Consider the following 18,286-nt stretch of genomic DNA (forward strand, 5'->3'; position numbering starts at 1 on the left):
GGAAAAAGTTGAAAAAGTGGTTAAACGCATGGCCGAAATATGTTTGCCTCTTTCTGAAGCAAACATATTTTGGCCATGCCAACTTTTGACATCTCTTTGATTACCGTTCGGCCATTGCACGTGAACAAAGAAGCAGCTTGTGACAATTTACAGGTAACTACTTCTTAATTTATCACATTTAACGATATGAAATTGGTTGAGAATGCCTGTCAAACCGCTATAAGCCAAATTATTTCATTTTTAGATGTCTAAAATTTACAGAAATTCACAGCAGAAGGATATTCTCCTCAAACCCACTATTTTTGCTCTAAAAATACCGATGATGTTCTTAAATATAATTAGTCCGAACTATTTCCATACACGTCTGTAGATATAAAGGTGGGCCAGAGCAAAAATTTGGTGGACCAAAATATGTTTTTAGTACTTCGTAGAAATTTTGATATTTCTAGGATATTTTTCAATATATTGCATTGTTGAACAATGTATATTAAAATAGACACTAAGCTTTTAACAATGGTATAATAGAATAGGTATTTATGTTGAAAAATTGTGTTTATTTTTAATGAACTCTGCGAACACTTCCCAAAGCTGGCCAAAATACCCCCGTTACCCTATTATGGAATTTTCTACTGTGTGAGATTACGGTAGAATATCTTCTCAATGTTATTAACTTCTATGCAATATGCAATTTTTAAGTGTAAATCTTTGGAAATAACGTGGTGGCCTAGAAAAGAATTAAAATGTCAATTGGGATCGATTGACGGCCTATGAACATCATCCCAGTTCCGACAATACTCATATAAGCTGGTAAATATCCATCTCTGGCTATGTTCCAGGAACATTACTTCCAGAGAGTTATATTATTAGTCTTGGAAAAAAAAGTTATTGTGATTGATCACTCTCGGATACTACAATGAAAGTAATGTGATAAACAATCCTTTGTAGTTCTACGTAAACCTTGCGGTCGTGGCTGTACATACAATCCTTATGTTCACGTGATTTTTCAAGCAAATTCAGAAATTTGTGGTCCTCATACGCGGATTTTACCTAGCACTGTTTTTAACAGGGATTTCGGAGTTATGCGGTTCCCCATGCACTATTCGGTATTTATACGGTTTTAAGGCTAAATGGTGTTGAAACCACAAATGGCTGACTTCGAGCCACCACTTCGAATTTTCAAAAGTACAATACTTTGGAATAGTTAAAGTTAGTCCTTGTGGAAACGCAATTTTATGTTTGCTCCACCACAGCAAACATAAAATAGCGGTTTTGAAGGCAACGCATTGACTATAACCGAATCTTGTGCCTTCGAAAATACGAAGTGATGGCTCGAATTCGGCCATTTGTGGCTTAAACTTCAACACCGTTTTACCTTAAGGCGTGTTTCTCCAAAATGCGGTTTCCGGAATATTCGCAACTTCTTAACGTTCTTTTTCCCAATTTTGCAATTTTTCAACGAATTTTTTGAATTTACGCGCTTACTTTGGATTTGAAACTGAACTTGGTTCTCGCAATTTACGCGGATTGCTGACCTTTTTAATGCGGATTTTGGAATCCAGGCGGTTTTTACGTAGAATTCTAAATCTCCGCGATTTTTTTGCGTTTCGTCATAATTTTTATAATTCTGAGTGGGAATAGCACGATGTGTGGACGTGTGCACTACAATGAAAAACACAATTGAAATCTTAAAGGGCCGTTGTCAACTTCATAGACGAGTTCGCGTGAAATCTCTCCATTGATTCCATTGGCCCTAGGTTCAATCGCTAACCTTTCAAGTTTACCTTGCATGATTCTTTCTTCGTTTCTTTTGCGATTACATTACAACGCAATATGACTCTTATCTAGTACTCAAGTGTCAAATGTCTGCTACCGTTTTTCATGTCACTGAATAGCAGGCGTTGCCTGCGGTCCTTTTGCTATTCAACATCTTATCGGCCAAAGTCGGGAGAGAACGATATCATGAAGCATGTTTTTCAATATCATTGTATGGTCCTGTGATCTAATTTTCAATATCCTTATACGGTATTGCTACCTTTATTCACTTATGTTCGAGCGTCTTGATAGAAAAATTTTCGCTACACTTTTCACTTTTTATTCACTTTCACTATTTAATTCTATCACTTTTCACTTTTCACTTGCAAATACGTATTTCGGCACTGACATAGTGCCTTCGTCAGTGCTTTTTTGGACTGTGGAGAAAATAGCGAAACGAGTCGAGTGAAAACCGCCGTACAAATCTGATTGAAAGTAACATGATATTTTTCTGGGACTGAGAATCTGGTCAAGCTCACCACTGAAATGATAAGGAGTACCATAATATTTATCCGAGTGGATATGATTTAGTTCACCCAACGGCCTACAGATGGCAAGTTCATAGTGTTGCCTTGAGATTATATGCAGCGAAGCCCAACTTGGATATCTATGTCTCTTTAGTCTATGCTGTAAGCCACCTATTTCTACTTTCTATCTGTGTTGTAATCTACTTACCACCATCTGATAGATGGCATCAACGATGTTGTACATTTCGTCCCTCGTTATGAAACCATCATTGTCAACGTCGTACAGTCGGAACGCCCCTGTGAAGGAAGACACACAAAAAGAAAGGATGATGAAAATGCTATCAGAAATCGGCATATGTGCTTGTATTACACAAACAGAGAGGTAGAGAGAGAGAGTCATCGACAACGACAAGTGACGATGATACGATTTATATGGAGATGGATTCTGCACTCCATCGCGGTTCGATCAGAATCGGGTCAACATGAATGTGGTTATTTTTTCTGCGCGATCCCAGGGGACGACTTCTGTTTCGACAGAATCGCTGGAACGGCAATAACTGTTTATGAATATCAGCGGCAGTGCGAAGTGGCAGGAGTCGGGACGCACACACAAAATAACATAAATTATGGAATCCATCACGTTACTTCTCGCTGGTTTCTGGCTTCCAATATGTATCGCGGTCCCATCTGTTTGGAATGCAAAGCGAAAGTGATACCGTTTGTTTTTATCTGCGTTCCGGAAGTCGCAACGACTACCCGGGCGTGTCTAGGGGGTGGACAGAAATGCCACCAATAAAAACAGCCAATCAAGTTGAAAGTAAATATCGAAAGTCACACAGCACAGCAGATTGAAGCTGAATACTCTGTACACACACAATATTGCACTGTCATCGATGTTCAAATCCGGTTATAGCAAGTGAATTGTCGCCTGCCAGAAGTGCCACCGATTGTGGTGGGAAGCAATCGAAGCAAGCCGAGCGTGTTTTAGTGCAACTTTGGCGGAGAGAAAGCCAATCAAAAGTTACTGAGGTCAACCGTGCGTGACAATGGATTGTTGATGGGTGGAGCAAAGCGGTGAAATAAAAGAAACAATAATTGAACCCAGGAGGATGTCCGGTGTTCGGCGCTGGGACGTCGTTCAGATTGAATAATTTTTTGCCAGTTGCAGCTGAATTTAAATAGTTTTTTGTTGCAGTTTGTACCAGATATCTGGCTTTTCTGGGAGTTAGAAAGATAAAGTTTGACATCCGAAGAGGCTCGGAATTTTATTGAATTTTGACAGTCATCAACAGTGAACGCTGACAGTCCATGGACATTAGGGTGGAGAATCGTTATATGGAAAAAACAAAACTTGAACGCAGAAAGCCAGAACCAAGTTTTTTTTTGTTCTATTTGGGGCCCCAAACAATCCTAAATTTATCGGAAGTCGATTGGTTTCGTCTCCGCTAAGCGCATTGCATTTCAAATTTATATGGAGATTTCTATGGAAAAACCAACTTTTTCGCATTTTCTAAAGAGCGCAGATGGCGCAAACCATAGGTTCCATAACTTTAAATGGTAGGTTTTTTGATGCTCAACAACTTGGCCGAAGACACTAAAGAGCTAGGGTGTCCCAAAAAATACTAGAGCTGCTCAAAATTGATTATGTCGACATTTATTTTGCAAATCATTTTTTCTGCCCACACTGCCATTGTACCGGCGTCAGTCAGATTTCCATCAGAAGTAACCTCTGAAACACGTTATAGATTCTACCTACGCCTAGAATATTGACTCAAATTTGTTTGCTTAATACAGCTGAGTGTTTAAGCTCGAAACAACAGGTGATGGGAATCCTACTGAAACCGGTACATTGGAAATGTTGGCAGGAAACAAGATTTTCTGCATTTAAATCGACATACTCAACTTTGAACAGCTATAGCTCTTCTTAGGGACATCCTAGCTCTTCAGTGTCTTCTGCAAAGTTGTTAGGCATCTAAAATACTATACTTTAACATAATGTAGTGCATTATGCCTCAAACCCACTGTCCCACTGCATAGTGGTAGAGCATTATTGAGCTCTCTAGAAAGGTAAATGCAAAAAAGTAGGTTTTCCCATATAAATTTTCATACAAATTTGAAATAGGGTGACCATAGAAAACGGCTATATTCGATGTATTTCATTTTAAAAAAATTATAACTTTTGAACCAGTTGATCGATTTTCGATCTTTTTGGGTCAAATTAGAGGTAATTACGTCTAGTGATAAGAAAAAATACCAAAAAATAAATCTGGGTGCTTTTATATGCATAATGTAAAAAATTATTGAAATTTTCGTCTCGTTTTTGAATTGAATTTACTCAAATTTAAAAAATAACATATTTCTAAAAGTTCCTTCATTTATAGAGTCAAGTATGCCCCAAAAAGAATGACATACAAATGAAAAACGCATATTTTTTATGAAAAATATCAATAACTTTGAGTAAAATTGAAATATTTACGATGGCAGCGTTGCAAATTGTTTATCTTGAAAAGCTCTAAAAGTCGTTCAAAGACAGTTTTGATATGAAACTTGAAAAAAAAAGTTAGAGCGTAAAATATGTTTTTTCAATATAAATCGGTTGTTCCGTCTCACGCCGAAAGTAGCAACAATAAGCAACAACAAGTCAGCCGTTTTCAGCAGTTAACAAAGAACAGCCAATCATCGAGGACCGCCAAGCCCCGCCCCCAGCGCGACGCTATAAAAGCAGCAGACGCGTCGTTCAAGTCATCAGTTTTGTTTTGATTACCCAGTTGTTCACATCGTAGAAGAAGCAGAAGAAGCAGAAAATCATTATAGAAGCAGAGAGAAACAGGAAAATACAAGTTCGATAGCGAGCATTGGAGTTTTATTCCAACCGTCTGACCAGAGTGGAGGCAACCCACCCAGTTCTTTTTAGGACTAATTGAGTTAATGAATTTTCCTCCTTCGTGAAATTTTGCCTTGCCGCTTCGCTCGGTCAGTTCAGTTCCCCAATTGCTGTCCTCCAGTGCGAACATCGGTTGTTTTCAAAGATAGAGAAAAACTTTTTTTACAAAGTTACTTTAAATTAATTTAAAAACATTGTAGAATAAATTTTTCTTCTATCTACAAAGATAAAAAAGTTAGATACTTGATTGCATCGAAAATGTTGGTTACCCTAATTTTTGATAATTTTTCAATGAGCGCTTTATCATATGTAACAACTTTGTAGAAGAAATTTTTTCTCTAAAATGTTGCAATAGAGCTCTAGACCCAAATTTCCCCCTAAATTCGGTTTTTGGACCATTGTGCATTGGTTTTACTAGTGATTTAAACGTATGAAATGACACAAAAACTTCAAGAAATATATTTTTAAATGGGATAAATAATTTTTTTGTCACATATTATCAAGAAGTTTTTAAAAAAAGACGACTAAATCAAATGTAACAAAAAGCAAACAATTTGGAATCGATATACTTACAATGCAGTTTTTCGTCTAAATTGCCCCTCGAGGTAACGGAAAGCGCTCGGATGAATTCTTCAAACTCGATAGACCCGTCCTGTAAACAAACAAAGCAGAGTAAAGAATTACTGAAATGAGTTATCTGACTAATATATTTTTTTCATACTGGATGGTCTTGCATTGTTGGAAGACTTGAGGCACGGCGACCATTATTTTGATTTATTGAGATTGCAATGAAATACTTTGTGCCGTTATTCTTTTTGCTCATTACAGCGCACGCAAGGGGAAATGCAAGAGTAACGAAGAATAGTGTGGCCAGAAATTCAGAATGTAATCAACAAGCTTGCCCTTTTTTTAACTTACATGTTATAAAAGGTATAGGAAAAACAGGCTGAAATGTGCTATAACTTTGTAAGAAAAAGTCCTGGAGATATGTGATCTTTGTCAAAAATGTGTATTTTTTGTGCCCAGACAATTTACTCCAACAATGTTTTCATGTAAAATGCAACTGTCATAATTTAAGTACACAATACTAAATTCTGTGTAACTTCCATATAATATACTTCATAACTTTGTACCTACGAAGATAGAAATTTTGTTTGTTCAGCAAAGTATTATATTTTTAAATTTACTACAACTTTTCCAAATGAACCATTTCTCTACCTCGTAATACGAAAAAAGTTAGTTTTCTAATTTTAATATAGTTTACTTTTCATATACTATACTTTGATAATTTTGAAATTATGTGGGTCATTCATACAAAAAAATTGTTTCGAGGACACCATCAAGCTAGGATGACGGTGAAAGGCGCTATGGAAATAAGTTCCACTTTTTGCCTTTTTGAACCTCTGTTCACTAGCGCGTAAATTGACACACGCAGTTGAACTAAAGTTAAAGAAAGGCTGATTTCGCGACACATTCGAGGCAAGTTTCATCACATTTCTATCGATTAGTGGTTAAAACTAGTCACGATTGTTATGTTCATGTTCATTAGAGTAAAAACAAAAAAAAACAGAGTTCGAGCTCGGTTACGTCACTCATAAGTAACGAAATTTGTGGAAAATATTTCAGTAGTCACCAGCGTAAAACTGATAAGAACATTTGGAGGAAAAAATGATTAGTGTGAAAAATAGTAACGTTCAAAATATTAAATGGTTTTGTGGTAAATTCAAAATTGTAATTAGGTAAGTCGAAGAATTAACGATAGCCAACGGTTCTCCTGTGTAAGTGTTTCGTATAATTTCACCTTAAGCGTTCAATTATTAATAAAAAACATAGCAGTTCTGAATTAAACACTGGCTTTGAGATGGAGAAATGATTTAGTGTAAGGTGTCCATTAATATTATCATGTAACCAATGGAACCATCGTACCATCGACCATCGTTCGGCTTCTAATCTCGTTCCGAATCAACCAAAAACTCGCGAATTTTTTTTTTTTTTATTCTCGCTTATTTTCCGTCGGTCTAGTTCCGCCACTGTTGTTGTGCCAATCACCGACGCCCAGGGAGGCGACTCCACCCAGGACCCTAACTCACGACCCGTTTATTAACGGACCGGCGCCAACGGCTTTACTTCCTCTTGCGATGGAAGGCATGATCCCAGAGATTTTACGCCTCAGAAAATCTCCCGGTGTCGGCTAGGATTGAATCTAGACCAGTTTGGTTGGTTGTGAGTAGATCACGCCACCTCACAACCATCGACACCTATGTCGGCGGTGGGATTCGAACCCAGGCGTCGAGCGTGGTTGGCGGAGAGGTTACCAACCACACTAGGCCCCCGCTCAAAACTCGCGAATCGAAAAAGACAATAGTGTGGGAAGCGAAATCTAAATGCATCTTAAGTTATCCGAACAACAGTATTGCTTGTATTGCAACACATATTGCTGTCGTGACGTGACGTGATTACCTAAACTAAAAGAAATTCCCAATTGAAATTTCCTTTTTGGTGAATAAGAACGGGTAATGGTTATTATAAGCTGGCGTTAATCATAAACATTATTCTTTGCAGCATCACTGAAAAATGAGCACTTAGCTGCTGGCCTCCCGATTTCCAAACGAGAGCAAAAAAAAAATATTTTCAACTGAATATTTCAATATTATCTACATATGTTCTCAAAACTGTTTGGATTCTATGCCTTAATTTCGCACCCACACACAATCCAACTTCGTACATCCGGAAAAAGAAGTTGTCGCTCGGTGACACATCGTCATTATCACATTGAAAGTCATTTACATGTTTCGCACGTGTTGTACTGAATTCGATAAATCTACATACGATAATCTAATTTTTCTCACAAAAAAAAAAACATTCACCTAACAAACGGAACGAAAAGAAGACGCGTAAATGTCGTGTGCATTGTTGCTGCCAGATCCTACTCGCACATTTCATTCGATTCAAAGAGAAAAAAAACTCGTTATCGTATTTCACATGGAGACACCCATCCCTCCAGTGTCGGGAAAAGTAGAAAAATTTGTTTTTGTTGGACATGTGTCTGATTATATGGCGCCAGTGTGTACGGAATGTCAAGAAATTCTCCAGAAGGAAGCTGACGTACGGAAGCTGCTTCATCAACAGGAGCAGCTTGTGGAGGCAATACATCGACAGACGGACGCCAATCATCGAATTGCCGCGGATATGAAAAAATTCTGCTTAGTGTCAGAATTGTTCGACAGCATTGAGCACCTGCTTAATGATGTCAAAGAAACTTTGTCAGCGATTAACAAAAGCAATCAAAACATGTGCAGTGCGGTCGGGCAGCACATAATGTCGTGTGACAATAAATTGCACACGACATTGACCGGCATCAGCGAGTCGTTTTCAACGGTGCTACAAAAAATACATAAATATTTTGACGAACGGCTCTCAAGCCTGACTAGCAGTTTTATTAGTTAATCGCAGAGGCTGAGTCATTGAAACCTCATACAAATAACGACTCAAAACTTACTGAAATTCTCGAGGAGGTGAAATTTGTCTCAGGGACTGTCTCCAATCTTCAGGTGACCAACACATGCAGTACAAAACCTCAAAAAAGTCTTCAGGAAGAACTAGCTGAAAAATCTCACTACCCGAAAGCGGACCACACATCTCCAGGATGGAGATTTCTGGGTAACAAATGGCAATGGAAGCAGGACTGGTCCACTTATGATGCCAAGCAACGGTCTCGAAGACTACAAGAAAAAGCTGCCGAAAAAGCCAAAAGAAACCGTAAAAAAAAACAACAAATCACTCATACCAGTAAACGAAACAACCAGCACAGCGGTACGCAAAACTATCAACGTATCAACGCATCAGACAAAGAATTACTAGCCACAGCAAAAGTTCAATTCGCCGGGCCACCCTCATCAACCGACCATCCGATAGCTGCACTTTCTGCTCCAAAACTCATCAACTTCAGGAAAGGAGAAACTATCAACCCGTATCGATCTGAAAAAGGTACAACACAGAGCACTACTTCACAGTCAGAACCGGAAAATGCTGCTTCGCTGCTAGATCCTATGCGTCCACCGCTTGTCAGACTAACGGAGCAATCCGCTGCTGGTGACAAACGCTATCTGAAAGCACGGCTGCGTGATCACAAAATAATGGATACGGTACGAACTTTCCTTGCTTTCCTGCATGATCAGCCAATAACGGTATGCATTCGAGGAATCACCAAAATTAGTGCATCGGTGATGCTGGCAGCTGAAGAACTACCAACTGACTTAAACCTGCTACGTGAAATTTTCCTGGACGTACATGAAGAACTGGGAATATCACGCGATGACGCTTTAGCAGACCTGCAGTCTCATCGGACATCGTTATCCAGTGAACGAACACACCGCCTACAACAACTAAGAGAAAGCACCGACAAATTTTACAAACCGAGTTTTCGGAAATAACGACCAGGCATGGAAAAGTTCACTCACTAGCAATATTTCATGCAAATGTGTTCTTTGATTTGTCAGTTATCGTTCAACTATTTCCACTCACGTACAAGTTTTCCATAGAAACGCTGCTGATTGTTTTTCGCTTCTAAGAGTTCCGAATACCATAGAAGAAGACTGAATAATTCAAACAGGATAGTATTTATTATATCCAAGTTCACTTGCATTCAACATTATCGCGAGAAGCTTTGAGATATTATCGCCAGTGATACCAAATTATGAATCCTAATGAACGTTAGATTGCGTTCAAATGTTTGCTTGCCGGAGCAAATAGGTATGATCAATGCTTACGGAAAATGTAGCATGGTGCATTAGCATCTGATACTTGAATTCACCAAGAATTATCGTGGTATATCACGGTAAAAGCACGACGTAGAGTAGCCGAATTACGCCTACAAGCAACCAACATTTGAAAGAATCATTGCGATCGCTTGAGTGCAATCGTTTACGATTCTTTCGTGAAACACTCGCTATATGCTGCCCGCTCCGCCTAAAGCAGGCAATACTGAAACAAAATCATCAAAGAAAGCTACCATATATTTATTTGCTCTAAGTTGTCTCTTGCAAACTTGAGAATGTGTAACTTTTAATAGCGATGGTTTGCTAGGATTGAAAGCTTATAAATAGCACGTTCAGAAATGATACCCGAATGATAGTTATGCGATACGAGTTTTTCCATCCTTGATAACGACCCCTTTCGATGAGAAAGAAGAAGACTTACAGGTAACACTCACCAACCCTCAAACATCGTCTACCACCATATCCCCAAAAATTTCTTCACCAACACAAAATGCGACTGAAATTTTGGTTTATTGTCAAAATTTCAATCGCATGAAAGGCCCAGCCAAAATGGAACAAATTTACAACAATCTTTTAGGCTCATCCTTTTCAGTCATATTGGCGACTGAAACAAACTGGGATGAAAGTGTCAAAAGCGAAGAAATTTTTGGAAATATGTTCAATGTATTCAGGAATGACAAGAATCTTCAAGAATCCGAAAAGAAGTCAGGCGGAGGAGTCCTCATAGCGGTCTCTGTGAATTTTGATTCAGAAACTGTTGCTGCACCTAAATTCGAAGAATTCGAGTACTTTTGGATAAAATCGCACATAGCAGGTGAAACACACGTATTCGCCTCTGTGTACTTTCCTCCACATAACGCTAATAAAATTACGTATGAAAAGTTTTTTAATTGCGCAGAAAAAATTTTATCTGAACTACCTCCAGAAGTGAAAGTTCACATCTATGGGGACTTCAATCAAAACACCGCTGACTTCATCTTGGACCCTGAAAACGAAAGCATCCTACTCCCAGTCGTTGGAGATAACATCACTTTGCACTTCATGTTTGACGAAATTGCTAAACTAGGTTAGAACCAGATTAACCATGTAAGAAACCGTGAAAATTGCTATTTGGACCTACTCTTAACGAATATCCATGAAGATTTCTGTGTGACCGAATCAGTTAACCCACTGTGGAAAAACGAAAATTTTCACACAGCAATTGAATTTTCTTTATTTCTACTTGAATATCAAAGACCCAACGACTGTGAGTATGAGGAAGTCCTTGATTTCAAACTCGCGAACTATGCAAATATTAAAAACAAATTAAACTGTGTCAATTGGCAACAAATTTTTAGAGATGATCGAAATGTCGAATCATCTGTTAGCGTCTTTTACAAAATTCTGTACAACATCATCTCTCAAGAGATTCCATTGAAGAAAAAACGACGCCACGCTAACACTAACCATCCAGTCTGGTTTAACAAACAAATAACAAATTTAAAAAACCGCAAACAAAAAGCCCACAAAATTTTCAAAAAACACAATAGCAGTGAAAATCTAGCAATTTACTTGGAAATATGTGATCAACTGAACTTTGCAATCAGTGATGCATTTGAAGAATTCAATGCAAAAACTGAACTAGAAATTAAGTCTTGTCCAAAGAACTTCTTCAATTACGTCAAAACAAAACTAAAATCAGACAATTTTCCATTAATAATGCAGCTCGATGGACATGGTGGTGATAACAAATTTTCCAGGAAATCTATACCACATTTTCCGAAGAAAATCGCGACCGCGATTATTTTGCATTTTATCCAGAATATCCAAGAAACATTGGTGTCAACCAACTTCAGGTACAGGATGTTTTGCAGGGTCTGAGAAATTTAGACCCTTCCAAAGGACCTGGAATACCTCCAGCACTCATGAAAAATCTTTCGAAGGAACTTACATCTCCTTTGTTCTGGCTGTTCAATATGTCGTTGGAAACTGGAGTCTTCCCAAATATATGGAAAAGCTCATTTTAGTGCCTATTTCCAAATCTGGGCGTAAATCTGACATACGTAATTATCGTGGAATCGCTATTATCTCTTGCATACCTAAACTCTTTGAGGCAATTGTCAATGAAAAGATATTTGCTCAAGTCAAAAATCGAATAACTGACAAACAACACGGCTTCTTCAAAGGCCGCTCTACATCCACAAATTTACTTGAATTCGTAGATTACTCATTGAATACAATGGAGACTTTAGCAAAGCATTTGATCGTATTGACATACCAATGCTACTTTTTAAACTGCAAAAAATTGGAATTGAGTCTGGTCTCCTGAAGTGGCTTGAATCATATTTAACAAACAGGCAACAAATAATAAAATTTAATGGAAAAAAGTCAAATCCCATTCAAGTTACTTCAGGTGTTCCCCAAGGCTCCCACTTAGGACCACTTCTTTTTATTTTGTACTTAAACGACATTTCCTTCATCCTCAAAAATATTAAAGTTCTAATATATGCCGACGACATGAAGCTGTTTTTGGAAATGAAAAGTCAAGGAGACATCAATGTATTTCAGAATGAAATCCAAACATTTTACATCTGGTGTGAGAAAAGCCTACTTGAATTAAATGTAAAAAAATGCAATGTAATATCCTTTAGCAGAATACTAACAACGCCAAAAATTGTAATTGCATTAGGGGATCAGAATGTGAAGAAATGTGATAAAGTTAGGGATTTAGGAATAATCTTAGATTCTAAACTTAATTTCATCGACCACTATAACACTATCATACACAAGGCAAACAACATGTTAGGATTCATCAAACGCTTCTGCTACAATTTTCAAGACCCGTACACTATCAAAACTTTGTATATTGCCTATGTGAGGTCAATACTGGAATACTGTAGCATTGTGTGGTCTCCTCGTCCTGGCGTACATGAAGAAAGAATAGAATCAGTACAAAAGCAATTTCTACTATATGCTCTTCGTAAGCTAGGTTGGACCGCACATCGTCTTCCGTCATATGAAGCACGCTGCATGTTGATTGACATTCAAACATTAAAAGAACGGCGAGAGTACGCGATGGCTTCATTTGTAAACGATATCGTTTCGCAGAACGTTGACTCAGCAGTACTACTTTCTAAATTGAACTTTTATGCACCCATTCGACAACTTCGACACCGTAGTTTATTTGCTCTTAACCATCATCGTACGGAATACACAAAAAATGGACCTATAAATAGAATGATGAATTCTTATAATCAACACTGCGAAGCCATTGACTTTACGATGTCCCGGTATAAACTAAAACAGTATTTCAAGTCCTTGAGGCTGAGGACACAAAATTAATTTGTTTTATGTTCGTGTATAGTTAAGAAATTATTGTAACCAGTCTACATAGATGATTGACGAAATAAATAAATAAATAGATTGTCAACACATCACCCATGTACTCGAATCTCGAGTTATTTGATATATAGAGAAACTGTTAATTTCATTGGAGCGCTCCTACTGGTCGTATCCCGATTGCTTTCTGACCTGAAAGTTCGTTACGGTTTGTTTCAAAGAAGTAATAACTGATGGAAGCCGCGAACCGAAAATTAATTTTGGACACCCATTCCAAAAATCTGATGAAATCAGATTGAAAATTGCGAAGTCGTTGAAATTGGCTAAATCAAGCGCATTCGAGGCAGTCCAGCGCTACTTCGCAAATCGATGCTGATCGATCATTTTCGTTTCCGCTAAGTTGTTCCTTCTGCACAGTTGTTTCTTTTTGGTATAGAGATCATTTTATGATATCAGTTCTTCAAGTAGACGCACGACTGCAGTTGGTGTCTTCAGCAACTTTTAAAACTTTTACAAAGTTATTAGTCATTTAAAAATGCATGTTTATGCAGAACATTGCTATTTTTTATCTCCTAAAATAAAAAAGTTTTTTGTCATAGGGTATCGAACATCCTCGTCAGTGGTTTTCTTTTGCAGTTTTTCTGCAGCAATCTTATGCAAAAGGGGGCAAATCAGTACGATGAAATAACTATCCTAAGACTTTCAATGAAAGGTACAAACTTTTGAATATAAGAGTATGTAAGCATTAGGCTGTCCCAAAAAAAAATCGATGTTGAAAAAGTCAAGGTGCTCAGCCCTAAATTGAAAGATAATGTTATTTATAGCATTTTTGTAGAACATTTCGATTTTCTAAAAAATTGTTTTCAGGTTGCCCAAACGTGATTTATGAAAAAATGACTTTTTTCAGCTACAAACCCACTCTTTTGCATTTTATTCAATTCTGTTCGATTCCTAAATTTTTCCATATATTTTTTTATTTTTGTAGGGTTGTTTTTGAATGTTTTGCATGGTTTGGTTTAGCATCGCATTCAATTATTTGACTCACAGAGCCCATTGAACATCATAAAAAAGTGAATTTTTCAAATAATTTTCAGATAAACCCTTCAAAATACATATAAAAAATTTTTTTGATCAAGAACTGAAATTTTTACAGCAAAGCGGGAATCAAGCCAAAAATTCACATGAAAAAAGATCCTTGATATCTCATCGGGGGGCGGAGATATTGGCGTTTTTACATGTGATGGAAAACTATGCATTTTGTCAAAAATGCCACTACAGCTCAATATCTCCATTGCACGGTGCTTTATTTTGCCGTTTTTGCGTATAATTTCCTTAATAGTGATTCAAATATTGATTTTAGCCATAAGGTATGTTCGGAGGAGTTGCAGGATATTCAAAAATGCATCTTTTAATGTAGAAAGATGGGTGATCAATCCACCTATAAGTGAGTTAAAAAATTTACTTTTTAATCAGAATAAGATAGACGCATGATGTCTTCGATAAAGTTTTAGGTTATATTAAAACAAGAAACTTTACTGATAACATATTGTTTTTATCTCTTATATATTACGCGCAACATTGAATTTCACAATCACAAATCACAAATCACAATTTCCGTTCTAACTTTTTTCGCGAATTTTTCCGAATTTTTAAACCTTCTACTAAGTTATCATCCATCTAAAAATCCATTTGTTTTCTGGACATTGTTATTTTTTATCTCCCAAAATTAAACAGTTATTTAACATATTTGTTAAAATGCATAGTTTTCCATCACATATAAAAATGCCAATATCTCAGCTCCCCGATAAGATATCAAGTATCTTTTTGCATGTAAACTTTCGTCGTAATTCCCGCTTTGCAATGAAAATTTAAGTTCTTGATCAAAAATTTTTTTCATTTGTGTTTTGTAGGGTTTTATCTAAAAATTATTAGAAAAAATATTTTTTTTTGTGATGTTTAATGGGCTCTGGGAGTCAAAAAACTGAATGCAATGCTGAACTGAACCATGCAAAATATTCAAAAACAACCCCACAAAAATAAAAAAAAAATATGTAAAAACTTAGGAATCGAACAGAATTGAAAAAAGTGCAAAAGAGTGGGTTCGTACCTGAAAAAGTCATTTTTTCATAAATCACGATTGGGCAACCTGAAAACAATTTTTTAGAAAGTCGAAATGTTCTATAAAAATGCTATAAATAACATTATCTTTCAATTTAGGGCTGAGCACCTTGACTTTTTCAACATCGATTTTTTTTGGGACACCCTATAAGCATCCTTTCCGCCTGTTTTTCAAAGCTATTTGATGCCGATTTTTATGTACAAAAATTAAAAATAAAACAGTTTTGAGTTTTGAGTTGGTGCGGTAAAAAAAAATGGGGAATATGTAAAAAATAGATTCATCCACGCTTACATTACTGAAAAAAAATATTTAAATTCAAAAATTTAAATTTATTTCTAACATGTTCACCATTTTTTACCCTCACCAAAGCATGCATGTTAAGCTAAAGATCGTTTAGTGCCACCTTCGAAACTCAAAACTCTTTATTTTAAAATTTTTGTATATAAAAATCGGCATCAAATAGCTTTGAAAAACAGGCGGAAAGGCTGCTTACATACTCTTACATACAAAAGTTTGTACCTTTTATTGGTAGTCTTGAGATAGTTATTTTATCGTACGGATTTGCCATTTGCGTAAAATTGCGTAGTTTGGAGCATCACGAAATCTCATAAGCGCTTTGATTTTTCAGACGACATTGGTATCATCGGTATCGACCGTAGGACCGTGAAGGAGGGTTTCCAGCCTTTTAAGAAGAAGACGGCGAGGTTTGGGACTCAACTTTAACTTCACAAAAACGAAATACATTATAGCTAGCAGGGAGAGCGGGCAGAGTTGGCATTTCGCACAGACGATTAGAGATGGTCGGGTTTGGCTTATTCCAAACCCGTCCCCGTGTTTTTTCCGACCCGAACCCAACACTTTTTTTTTTCGATCAAACCCGAACCCGAAAATTTTATTTTTGTGAAACCCGAACCCGAGATTTTTCTTTGAGGGCTTATTTTTTGTACCAATTTGAGGCTGCCCTGAAGCTTTTAGCCTCGAATGATTATTATTATTATTATTATTATTATTATTATTATTATTATTATTATTATTATTATTATTATTATTATTATTATTATTATTATTATTATTATTATTTATTTCCAGTTCATCCGACTTGTAGTCTTAATGAAGTAATACTATGATATATGTGTATGTGGCTGGGAAAAGCCGCCTTGAAATGCGCGAGAGGCGGTTTCAAGCCGGCGCTAAAACCCAGCAGCTTTTAGAACAAATACTTAGCACCAATTACAATTCAAGTAGAAACATTATATAATAGGACAACACTAACAATGTAAAATAGTAGATTAACATTAAAAATTAAAATTATCGTTTGAATTATAGGTTAAAGCCATTCGACGAACAGGTTCATGCAAGCCATAGTTCGTGCGGTGTGCATTTAATTGCAATAGTCGTTGATGGCGTTGCGGGAGGAGAGGGCAGTGCAGCTGAAGCATAGTCAGAATAGCTGGGCAGTCATAACTACTTGTCAAAATTTTGTGTGCTGTTCTGGCCATAATATCCTTGCGACGTTGTTCAAGAGGTGCGATACCAACCAATAAACAAAGGCTTTCGTAGGGCGGCAAATGATCAGGGTTACTCCAGGGCAATGTGCGGCAAATCCTTCGTATTAAATGCTTTTGAATGATATTGACATGTTAGTGATTTTTACTGTTGCATGAAATTAGACATCATTACCCTATAAAAATGCTTATTTGATATGGTCGGGTTTCGGGTTTTCAGACCTAAACCCGACATTTTCAACCCCGAACCCGAGAGTTTCTCACCACTCTGAGAAAGAAATCCTGTTCCTTTGGTGTTGAATATGGCGCACGAGAGTGTGCGCTAGTGCTTGATTGACGAAGTGTGAGTGCGTTACCCTATCTTTCAAAAAGTTGCTCTCTTACGCTCTCGTCTACATTCACCCGTGCGCGGCGCTGAAGCGTGCACTGGTGCGAAGAAACGTTAGTTATTGGCCTCTATCTTGTACGCCATATAGATTTGACCAGATTGCAGCAATTTTTGCATTTTTGCAATTGCAGCAAAAAAGGGCCCCAAATTTGAAATCCACGTTAACAAAAGCGACTAAAGTGTACTAGTACTTAGTGATTCCAAACAAATTTTCTCTTTTGTAACGTAAGAGGCGTGATGAGTCTTGTGCGCCGCCGCCGTCGGTTATTCTAAATCGATGCTCCGCCAAGTATATTTTTCGACGCCAGTTACTGTGAATGCTAGTTTTTTTCTGTTCATTCCTGTTAATTATCCTAGTGGTTTGTGAAAATTACCGAGTACAGATTTTACCTATGCTACAGTGCCAATCATAAAAATTTGAATGTAGCATACGTGGCATACGACATTTCAAATTGGTTAACTACGAACATAAAATACTTGGTTTATTTTCTCACTCTTATCCAACCGCTGAAAAGTATATTTCTATGGCAGGTTCTACTAGATATTGATTCGGTATCTTTTTGATTAGAATATAAAATTCGATTGCTTGAAAAATGTTGAAGAATGTTTTTCACGCAATAAAATCTCTCACTGAACATACTAATTCAGAGTACGGAAAAACATTGGAAAAGCGGAAACGGAAACGGATACAATCGGGAGAAGAAAAATGAACATTTTCTCAGAGCAAAATTGAATTCAGTTACAAAATAGTGTGAAATCGAAAATATTTTTTGCCAGCCAACGTTTATAAGTGTAATATCTCAATAACTATGTCTGCTCGACTTCCGGTTTCTGAAAAAGATTCATAAATGGCCGAATGTCACCCAACATGGGTAGTTCTGGAATCGGGATGAGGCCTAGAGACCAGGGTTGATATTTGTTGATACTCTTGAGTGCAAGTGAAAAAAAGCATCCATAAACGTTATTTTTTTACAATCCTTTCAGAGTTCTCCCTTCCCGCTTTTTGCATGGAAGT

The 18,286-nt window shown here is 37.1% G+C and overlaps 1 protein-coding gene across 9 annotated transcripts in view; it reads right to left on the minus strand.

Moving 5' to 3' along the window:
* LOC129719020 (frequenin-1) overlaps positions 1-18,286 on the minus strand; it is a 354,341-nt gene that overhangs the window by 22,370 nt on the left and 313,685 nt on the right. For all 9 annotated transcript variants that reach the window (XM_055670334.1, XM_055670328.1, XM_055670333.1 and 6 more), the window contains 2 exons: positions 5,737-5,815; positions 2,488-2,576 (listed from right to left, as the gene is read on the minus strand). In XM_055670334.1, coding sequence (XP_055526309.1) covers positions 2,488-2,576; positions 5,737-5,815 — 168 coding nt within the window. The remainder of the gene's footprint in view (positions 1-2,487; positions 2,577-5,736; positions 5,816-18,286) is intronic.

The sequence above is a fragment of the Wyeomyia smithii genome, chromosome 1 (assembly GCF_029784165.1).
Source record: "Wyeomyia smithii strain HCP4-BCI-WySm-NY-G18 chromosome 1, ASM2978416v1, whole genome shotgun sequence".
NCBI lineage: Eukaryota > Metazoa > Arthropoda > Insecta > Diptera > Culicidae > Wyeomyia > Wyeomyia smithii.